At 37.4% G+C, this 11,414-nt stretch overlaps 1 protein-coding gene across 2 annotated transcripts; it reads left to right on the top strand.

Moving 5' to 3' along the window:
- The first annotated feature begins 6 nt into the window (after positions 1-6).
- LOC107133731 (protein FAM104B-like) lies at positions 7-10,650 on the top strand. Of its 2 annotated transcripts, XM_048797696.1 has the most exons (4): positions 7-194; positions 3,665-3,764; positions 8,455-8,514; positions 10,200-10,650. In XM_048797696.1, exons 1-4 carry the CDS (start codon positions 73-75, stop codon positions 10,425-10,427), a joined length of 510 nt encoding a protein of 169 aa, XP_048653653.1. In that variant the 5' UTR covers positions 7-72; the 3' UTR covers positions 10,428-10,650. The 2 variants fall into 2 exon arrangements, with proteins under 2 accessions (XP_048653653.1, XP_048653654.1); XM_048797697.1 differs by lacking the exon at positions 8,455-8,514.
- Positions 10,651-11,414: the final 764 nt, after the last annotated feature.

Here is an 11,414-nt window from a genome sequence, read left to right as displayed (position 1 = left end):
CGCTCCTCAACCGCCTTTTAGCTGCGTATTTTTCTTGATGGTGTTGCTGTGGATACGAGGGTGATACTAGAGATGGCTTCTGCGCTGGGGTCAGGTTGCCTGACCCACTTCTGGCGATACTGGACCATCCTTTGGTCTCGCTTGGCTTCTTCAGCCAATGTCTCCGAGTTCTCGGAAGATAAACAGCGGAATAGGTGGGTTTTTTTCCTCCAAAGTTGGTGATAATTTTTCTCGCCGGCCTGGAGATGGCAGTGTTGTATCGTGCACTGGCCCTGAGCGGCTCTTCCCCCTCCCTTCGTGCTTGAAAAAAACGCCACGGAGCCTTTTTCTGTGAACAGGCTGATTTTTCCACTGTCTTGAGTCACACAGGACCTGAAGCTGTGAGTTGGTTGTGGCTTCTACTTGAGTCCCTCAGGAAAACTCACCATTTGGGAACAAAATCCTTTTGATTTTCAAATTAGCAATTCTCTGGAGGTTCTGTCTAGATTGTATTTCTCCTTCTCGGGTCTTCTCTCTTTCCAGGTTGTCTTGGGGTTTTATGAACCTTTATCAACATATTTTTCATCCTTTATTTGAGTCATTAAATCTTACTCTAGAACATTTGTTAGGCGGATAAAGAGTGTTAAAGAAAGCTAACCTTGTCCATGACTTATCACTAAGCCATAACCATTAATAATATCTTCTGATAAATTTGTTTAGAGGTTTCACATTCAGGAAGATGTATTTAAAACAAATAAAATTAATATTACATCGTGATTTCAAAACTCCACTTTATATATTCACTTTTACGTTTTGAAAAATCATTTTCATATTATTGGTCACTTTTTTTAAAAGAAATGCAACCTATTGTAAAATGTTGAGAGTTTCAGTAAAAACGAGTTCAAAACATTAAAATACTCAAAATATTATTATCCAAACACAGTCGTCACCAGACAGCCCTGTGAGGGCAGGAGCTGTTTTGTGCGTGTGTGTGTGTGTGTGTGTGTGTGTGTGAGTGTGTGTACGTGTGTGTTTTCACTTTTTTATGGGGGGGGGGAGTACCTAGTTAAGTTGGTGATCAACAAACCTTGTGAAAGAAAATAATTAGCATTTCTATCATATCATGTATATACATATATATGCACCTACATACATTTGTATGCATATGCATATACATATGTTAAGTAGCTAATCAGTCCTGAATGGGGGAGAAGGTGAAGGATGGAGGAGGACAACTGAAAACAAGATTACCTTATCTGACAGGCAAGCACCTGGAAGGTGGGGGCCTGATGTGTGGAAACCTCCCCAACCATAATTACATCCCATTAAGAAAAACCTTTGTTCTAAGATCATGTCACACTCTACCAGATAGCCTAGACCCGCTCATCACAAAATCTATCTGGATCCCCAATCACCCTGGCAACCAAAATATCAAGACCCTCACAAAGAAAGCTTGCTGAGGGCGATTCAATGGGAAATAACCCAAATAAGAGTGCAGGACATTGAGGCAAAAACAGGGGAACTCAATTCCTTTAAAATTTCAAATCTCTGAGCAACAAATCATTTCTATCTTGGAGGTGATCCATGAAGTTCTTAGTCAAAAGTCAAAATATGGATGTGGGTGTGACTTTATGGGAAAGTCCCTGGGACCCCCAATAAAACTAGAGGGCAAAAGGGCACACCATCCTTCACTATCCTTCGCTATGAGAAGACCCACTGTCTCCCTTGAGAGTGTCCCTTTTCCTATGTTTTCTAATAAACTCATGCCTACTATCTGAGAGACACATCTGAAATGTTTCTGGCCTGATCTCAAAGAACCAGTGAAGAGAGGGCCTCAGGAACTGCCTCAGCTTTGAAGCAGGGCTAGTGCCCTGTAACACATGTATTCACATCGATACAAATATATATAAAAATCGATTTTACTGGATTTAGCTGGTTCATTTGTCTTAGTGAAGGCCATTTAGGAAGCTCGTAGCAGACTCAGGACAAAGCTTGAATCTCCAGATACACAGGTCTTCCTTCATTCCATAATAATCTCGATGAAGATTAAATGAATAAGATATGTAGTATGTAACCCCCTTTGTAGATATGATAGATTTTTTTATTATTGCTCCATGTTTTGATCAGCTGTTAATATTGCATGTCCTTCCACAAGGATCCTGCCATGGCTCAAGTGAATTCATAAAACTGAGATTCGGTAAGATATCCTAACATTATTTAGTACAGTGGTAAAAAGCTAATAAACCTGACCTGCTGCATTGGCTTGTGTCATGTAATGAAGACCTTGGGATATGAAGAATACAGTAATTATGAATTTAGGAGCCAAATTATGAACATATTGGAATTAAGAACATGGTAATTTGACAGCAGACAGTATGTGTGAAGCAAGTATGCTCTGGCTGCAAAGGACTTTCACTTCCCAAGTCTAGTTAAAAGTGCCAGAACATCCTTTAGCATGGGGTGGGAGGACCCATGTGTACTATAAAAAATTTCCTTGGAAATAACATTGTAGACAAGTAATCTGAATGCATTTATACTGACAACTTCTTTATCATGTTTGATTTGGACATGCGGTCTTTTACCATTTTTCACATCCTGAAGGCTCACATGGAGGGTGTTGGGACAGGACTCAAGAGAACTTTCTTTCCAGTTTCAGTTCTACCAGCCTTACTTATTTTTGCTATCTGAGTCACTTTGTTTCTCTGATCTTGCTATTTCCTCAACTATAAGACAATAGGTCAGGCTTAATAAATGGATGGCAGGGAGGCAGATTCAGGCACAGGAACTCCTATATTTCCTATTATACATTGCTTTTCTTAAAAAGAAAAGATAAAATAAATGAGTTTAATTTTTTTTAAAAAAAGTTGAGATCATTGGACTACCTGAAATATAGTTTTCCACAGATGACAGTTAGTTGAAGAGTAAAGAAGTTATGAAAATGAGTTGTCTCAGCCACCCTCAGGAGTACCAAACAGTAAAAAGAAATGTCAAAGTAGATGGTAGGACAGAATGTGTGATGAGTTACAGGGTATTTACCAGAATTATGATGTAAAACACTGCAATCTGATTACTTACTGAGACTTCAGGCTAAAGATGTAATCTTACCAACCATTAAAAACATGTTGAAAAATGAATGTTTTAAAGATGTCATTAGCCACAATCTCATGGTAACAGTCAGTTGAAGTAACCACTATGTCATAATAGTTGCTGATATAGCAACAGTAGTATCTTAACAGCGCAAAGGGAATGTCTCTTTAGTATCTCTACACCATTTCGTAAGAGCTTTAATAGCAAATAGACACTAGAAGCTACACAGTCTTAAGAGTTATCATATGGAGGGGGTTAAAATCATGTAACCTGGAACTGTAATTTCAGAGAATAAAGACAATGAATGTGTTTAGGTAAATTTTGAAAACTTGGCCATAAAACTCTTTGTGTGTTTATTTGCAAGCATCAGTGACTTCTGAAACTCATCTAGGGAAACTAAGAGCTTGAATATGCGTAATGTTCCTGTTTTGGGTTTTTCTTCTGTTTGCCTTGGGATCCATCTACAGCTGTAAATCTATTTAAGCAGCAGATACATAATTTCTCAGTCATGATGTAAAAAATATGTATTAGCAAAGACTTACAATTTAGGTGTTCAAAGATCAATATATTTTCCTCACCCTTTGCAATCTCTTTGCAGGAAAAGGAAAAGAGATGGAAACCAAGAAGACAACCATCACTGCTTCCATTCCAAAAGGACTCGGAGAAACCTTCTCTTTCAGGATTCTCAAGATAAAGAGGTAGGAAGTATGGTCAGATAGCCTCTCTCTATTTCATTCATTTCCTAAACTAAATGATTCAGTTTGATCTCTGCAATGAGAAGATTATTTTTCCAAGAAAGCATTTTAAAAACATTGTTTCTTCAATGCAGAGGTTTCTGAGCCTCAGATTTTCAGCAATGATTATCAGTGTCCTACAGAAGGATGGAGAGGAAAAACAGATTTTGCTAAACGCAATCAGTAGGAATTAAGCCCTAGACATTTTTTCTACTCATATAAGACATAAAAATTTTACTGCCCTTATGTTAGATGGAAAATATATTTTCAAGCACATATGTTATTAAATAAAATATAATTCTTGATTCCTCCTAGGAAAAAAGTGAAAATGCAGTTGAGGGGTGGTTGTAGTGATTTTGCAAAATTTGAACAGTGCTGGAATTGAAGAGTTTGAATTTTAATTTCAGGAGACTTAACCTTAATGACTTGTGTTCATTAGTAAGGTTTTCCTTCAGTTGAGATATAGCTTACCAGTAAAGTATTAAAAGAGAATTTTAAAGATTTTCTCAATGAATCCTGTTAGTTTGTGACTAAGTATTGCTTACTTTTAGTGTTCATGAGCAAGAGATGAAAGGATTACTAATTCATGCCCTCCTCCTGGGACTTAGACACAGGTAGAGATATTTCCAGATCCTGGGCAGCCACTGGATGGGTAAAATTACATAAATCATGTGATTTATTCTCTTGGCTGATGGACTTATTACATATAGTGACGTGTATGAACAGTCCATTTTATTTTTAATGTTTACACCTTCAAACTTATAGCACCACTTTTTCAATAAATCTGTCTCTGAGGAGATCAGTATAAGATTTCTAGTAGTGCAAACAGGAAGACCCAAGTGTTTCTATATATTTCTGTCTTTCTTTCCAGGAATATTGATTTCATAGTGTTTTTCTGATTACTGAGTGGTACAAAACATTGAGAGTGAAAAATTATGTAGATATAAAAACCAGTGACTTACTGAACAGAGTGCCACCAAAAATGTTTGTCTCCTGCTGATATAGAAAAGGATTTGGTGTCCTAATGGGGGAATTCCAAGGAAACAGCACAAATGAGAGAAAAATGAAAACAGGGCCCTGCACACAAAATAGAATCAGAGCTCTAGGAATCCTTGATTTTTCACAACTAGTAAACTGACTCCTGGTCAGTTCATTATTTAAGGTAGTATAAATTCAGAAGATAATAGAAACATTTGATGGGTTTTTGAAATCACTTTTCTATTGGAGTCTTAGTAGTCATTCTCATCACCCTTGACTACATGCATTCCAAGAGAAAGAAGTGCTCTGGGAGATTTTGGGGATGGAGCTTTTGTTCAGTCAAAAAATGGGCTTTGATGAGCTGGTAAACACTTGGAATTCAATGTCTGGTCCAACATCTTCTTGTGAGAGAAACTAAACCACTGAAAGCATAGTTAATTTAATCCATCAGTACAGAGATGCTAAAACATGAATATCACTGCCTTGTTGATTTGGAAAGTGGTTGTAATTTACTGGCCTAACTAATTTGGAATCTCAAGCTTCATAGGATTCCACAGTTTCAGTGGTATTATGGAGCAGGAGCCTGTTAGTTTAACTGTGTTGGAACTTTGGAGCACATACTTCAAGTGTTCTAATGAATTTGTTTGGGATTATTGGTTTCAGCTAATCTAGTTTCTTCAGATGCCTTTGAATAAGACTCATATTACAATTACAGAGATGCAGTATGTACTGAGTGGATTTTGTTTTTCTGTTGGGGTTCATAAAAATAAATAGCTCTGAGGTATAGGGAATGGAGAGAGGAGCAAGGACCTGAAAGAAAGCAAAATCCTGGGTTCACCTGCTTTTACAATTAGGAGGCATTATGCATCATAATGTATCATAAATATGAACGTGAATTCCTATTCTGTTTTATGAAGATATTCTATAATCGGTATTCTTACTTATTGCTTCAGTTGATCACAAAGTTTCTCCCACTAGCCTGCTAAGGTGCTCACTCCACTTTCAAGCTAACCTTGTGTCTCTCTTGTGTCTTTTCTCTCACCTTTATTCCAAGCTGAAATCTGCATTCACTTTCTCTTACTTCACTGTCTTCTCAATGTTGATCTGAGCTGATCTCTGAATCGCAAATAGCTATCCCTGCAGACTTCTTAGCATGGCATCCAAGGACCCTGATGACATAGCCATTTCTTCTCCTGCATATTTTGTCTCCCAGTCTCTCTTCTCTGGGAGGCACCGGCCACAACATGGTACTAAATTTGTCTCCTCAAGAAATCTTCTTCCAGCTTGTGGTCTTCTTCTCCCCATTGGTCTCCACCCTACAAGGCCTATTTCAGGTGCCTTTCATTTTAAGAAACCTCCCCTTTCTCTAGAATGCAATGCATTCTTTGCTGCATTCTGCATTTGCTGCATTCCCCTCATTGGAAATAAACACAGTGCTGTCATTTTCTAAGCATTCTCCTTGATTTGACTCAGGAACTACCTATTGAATCCCTACATAGTCCTGGCAAAGTTCATCCTTGCACATAGATATGCAAGTACCTGTTCAGACAATGGTTGGAGATCAGAATGAATTGTACCTACTCAAGAGCCTTTCAGAAGTGGGGCCCTGACATGTAACTGTGAGTCCAACTGACAAAAAGCCCCACATGTGATTCTGCTACTTATCCCAAATAGAATATGGCAAATCTCTGCTGGACTCAAAGCATCTCTGCTGATGGGGTAAACATGGAGATTTCATTACGGCCCAAATACACCTAAAATCCCGACTTTGCACACAGACCTGGGCCCCAGGATTTCTGTGATGTGCCTTTGTGAATTTTGCTTGTTGAGCTATCCTTCAGAGTCTTCACGGATGTGATAATATTTTGCCACATACAAGAATTTGTGAGGACTTCTATATTATATTTGCCTGGCACAGAGATAAGCATTAAGTGTATATTTAAAATCAGAGAAAAAAGCAGTGATCTTTGTAGCTGTCCAGTCGGATAGGCATTCTGATGAGAAGTTTCTATGAGCACTTAAGAGAAGTATGAGAAGGATTCCTATTTTATGAGTCTTTCTCCATCATGAAGCCTTTAGTATCTCATTCATCCTGGTAAAAAAATGTTTCCTTTCTTAAATCAAGCTTAGCAAGGTTAAATGATTCTTAATAAAGACTGAAGTTGTAACAGTTAAAACCATATACTGTTAAGGAGCAGATATTTTCTCCCAGTGAATCTGAGAATAAAACAATTCATGCAGCTGGATATCTCTCAGGAAGAACATTCACAAAGGTAAAGTGCAACAAAGCACAGATTATCTGGTATGGGCTATGTTTATTACTTAGATTGCACTCTTGGACTAGATGATGTTATTGTATATGAGCTTTTAAACATTCCTTAGTAGTTTAAAGAAGAATAAACCTTCTTCCTAAAAATCCCATTTATAGCATAACAGTTCATAATAATTCTTGGCACCGATTTCAGAAGAGACTGAATTATAAAGCAGATTTTCCTTGGTGTTATAGTAGCATACTGTAGTTTACTTATGAATAAAATCTTATTCTTCCCCAAAGTAATATATCTGTTGTACATGAGTTAGAATTTGAGGATACCCCAAAAACAAAACTAAAAAATATTTGAAATCTTTAACTATATTGATGTTGTTAAGATTTGCACATTCACCAGAATTTATTTTTATTGGTTCTGGGGATTGATCCCAGGGCCACTGAGCCACATCCCCAGTTTTTCTTTTTTTTAAAAAAAAAATATTCTTTAATTTTTGAGACAGGGTCTCACTATGTTGCTGAGGCTTGCTTTGAATTTGTGATCCTTGTGCCTCAGCCTCCTGACCTTTTGGAATTACATATGTGAACCACCATATCCAGCCAGAAGAAATGTTTTAAAACTACATGAAAAACTACATGCACTGATTTCCATCTTCCCCAATGATGTTGGAGACATCTTTTCATGTCAGGAAAATACAACTACATCATCATTTTAAAATGCTTTGAAAATTCTATTGTATGAGAGTCTCAGTACAGTTTAACTACTGTACTGTTTTTGAAGCTTTACTGATTCTTATTTTCATTTATTAAAAAAAAAATTATGTGGGCTGGGGTGTAGCTCAGTGGTAGAGATTTGCCTAGCATATGCAAGGCCTTGCATTCCATCCCCAGTAGCACACAAAAAAAAAAAAACTGCTGATGTTACAGTAATATGTCAATGAACAGTTGTAGTTATGTCTACACAAATAAGGTAAAAAGAAAACTGTTTAAGTCACACAGATATTGGAGAGATCCAGTTTTTCTTCACAATGATTCTAAAGAATTCTATTCTCCCTATGAATTTTGGTGTATTATTCACCTTTCTCATCATGGTGTCACCTTAATGACACAGTAAACTGGATGTTTGTAATGTGAGATAAAAATTGAAGCTAGATGCAGTGGCGCACACCTGTAATCCCAGTGGGTCTGGAAGCTGAGGCAGGAGGATCAAGAGTTCAAAACCAGCCTCAGCAAATTATACAGGCACTTAGCAACTCAGCAAGACCCTGTATTTAAGTAAAATATTAAAATGGGCTAGAGATGTGGCTCAGTGGTTAAGCACCCCTGGGTTCAATCCTGAGTACCAAAAAAAAAAAAAAAAAAACCTTGAATTCATTGGAAATGATTTCTAGTTCTTATCTTATTTTTCAGACAATACTTGAAAGAAAAAGCAATTCAGAAAGCCAACTGAGTGGAACCCAGATGTATGTGGTGGGTTGTTTATCCAATATATTAGCTTACTTAATTTTTGAAAATTTATAATTAAACCACGTTGTTACAATGGAGTTCCAGATTTTTACTTTCATGTTTAGGAAAATAATTGGTTAATATTCTTTTGGAATTGTTTTGACAACTAGTCCTTATGTCTATTTTAAAGCCCTTGCTAACAATTTTCACATGTGGCTTCATTTACCCTTCTTAACATAGGAATCTACTTGCATAAAGAGCAACATAGGATGCCCATCAAATCTTCTGGGCAATGTAGTGTATAACTTAAGATGAGTAGCTCTAAATGACCTATGGCTTTTGACGATTCTTGGTATAAAATTTGTTACTGCTAACTTTGGAAAGGATGACCTTGTGAGAAGTACAACACTAACATTGTTAAATATCATAATTCAGATTGGCGTTGCCATGAATTATTCCCTTGGGAATCCTAACATTGAAAGGCAAAAAATTATTGACTATAATTGGGTTCAGGGATCCCTGAGTAGCTTCTGTGAGAAAACAAAGACTGTGAGTGATATTATTTCAATGTACAACAACATTTCTTTCTTTTTTGTAATTCAACCCAGGACATTTAACCAGTGAATCACATCTTCAGTCCGTTTTATTTTTATGTTTTTAATTTTGATACAAGGTCATATTAAGTTGCTAAAGGCTGCACTCACTAAGTTGGTGAAGCTAGCATTCAACTTATGATCCTCCTGCCTCAGCTTCTCATGCAGCTGGTATTATAGGCATGTACCACCATGCCCAGCTATGAAAAAACAATATTAAGAGCAAAGAGACACAAACAAAACCAAGTCCACAGATAGAAAATCTACGAATGCAGCGTACCACAAAGGCCAACTGTAAACCTAAATTTCATTTTAAAAAAATGTCCACTGCCTGTCAGCACACGTGTGGATCTTGACTTGATAAAGGAAGAATGTATATATCCACCATCAGGAGACGTGTGCAGAGTCATCACATATTTGCATGTACATGTGGATGTATGAATGTGAATGAATATATGTATCAAACAATTTATGTCTTGCATCTTAACCCACAGTCTGTCTTACTTTTTATGGCCTTAATTTTGCTTTCTTTCTTTCTTTTTTTTTTTTTTGGTGGGTGGGGCGGGATTGAACTCAGGGGTACTTGACCACTGGCCCACATTGTGAGGGCTATTTTGTATTTTATTTAAAGACAGAGTCTCACTCAGTAGCTTAGCACCTCACTTTTGCTGAGGCTGGCTTTGAAGTTGCGATTCTCCTGCCTCAGCCTCCCATGCCGCTGGGATTACAGGCATGTGTCATCATGCCCAGCCAATTGGTGATTTCCCTTGGAGGAGGAGAAAGTACTTCTCTGATGTTTGGAATGAATGGTACAAGCAGGAGCTGAGGATATATGGAAGGATTTGGAACTAGAAGGCCTTTGTCCTCACCCTAACATTTTCTAGCTATGGGACTTGGGCATATCAGAGATCTGTTTCCTCGTCTGTAACATGGGAGTGTTAACCCTAGCTTTATTCATAAGGTTGATGTGAGGGTGGAATTAACTACCTTCAGGGACTGTACTTTCTAAACCTTTAAGCCTTGTATAGACTTTGATGCTGCAATTCTCCAAGCTGAATGTAAAACAAATGTGACTGTGGCATAATGGTGAACCTATTTCTACCTTTCTATTTACAGTATTCAAGCAGTGTTACTGAAAGGAACATCAGCAGCATTCATAGCCCAGAGAGAGCAGGTGGACCAGAAAGCAACATAAATCGGATTGCTGCTGAACACGACCTGAGCACCTGTCAGTTCTTGCATGAGGAGAATATGCTGTCCCAAGGTCCTTACTGCCAAATTAATCAGATCTTGAAGGAAGCTCACTTCTACAGCTTACAGCAGCGAGGACAGCCCCCAACCTGATGAACTAGGAGCCCCTTATTCCAACTTAAAATGTGTTTATAAAAGCAATTGCATACGCACGAAAAAGATCTTTTGAGGTTTCTGTCTATATTTTAATGACAGGCTTATGGGCCAATTTTGTTGCACCCATGCAATTTCAAAAAGGCTTTAATAAAATGCTTATGATATTCTTTTCAAGTTGGGTGTCAAATTCACATTAAAGTGACAATATGAGGAATCCTCACCTATGCATTAAATCCATTCTATGTCCATTCAGACTGGTATCCACACCTGTCAGTGAGACTCTCCATGTCAAATGTCTTTTTTTTTAAGTATGACTTTTTATTTTTAAAAATTCAGTAGCCCAGTAAAGTATATGTAGTTTTCATTTAAATACTAATAGCCCCCAAAATGTAATTTATATTGCAAAATTTAGAAAACTTCATTCATTGTTGCACTGAAATGAACTGCCATGCTGCCCTTCACAAGATAGATGTTGAACTGAAATTTCTTTTCTTAAGTAATGCCAACAAATAGACCCAGTGTAAGCCACAAAAGTGAAAAGTTCTGACTCCACTGTTCCTAATTCCAGGGAGAGTGTTTCTAAGGGTCTACTATATTCAGATAGCATAGTATCATTAATCCTGCAGAGTGTGCATATCAGGCTTGCTAGAAAACACTGCTCAAGGTTGTCACAGAAGTGCTTAATAATGTTTGGCTTAAACAAATGAGATTAGGAGCTCATGTGATCTCCTTTACAATTCCCCTGATTATAGATAGATTTCACATTGATAAAGTATAAGCTATTTGAACTGTTAACTAATGGATCAATAATTATGAAACTATTCATTTTATGTTAAAAGAACCCTTTCAAAATGATTATGGGGCCAGTTGCCATCACTAAAATGGACACAATAATGTGGCTTAGAAATAGTGCCCCATGAGCTGAAGTGCCATTAGAAGAAAAAGGCAGTATTCTTTATATACAGAGGGATATGTCCCCATGTT

The sequence above is a fragment of the Marmota marmota genome, unplaced genomic scaffold (genome assembly GCF_001458135.2).
Source record: "Marmota marmota marmota unplaced genomic scaffold, marMar, whole genome shotgun sequence".
Classification (NCBI taxonomy): Eukaryota; Metazoa; Chordata; class Mammalia; order Rodentia; family Sciuridae; genus Marmota; species Marmota marmota.
This window is presented reverse-complemented; position numbering and strand designations above follow the sequence as displayed.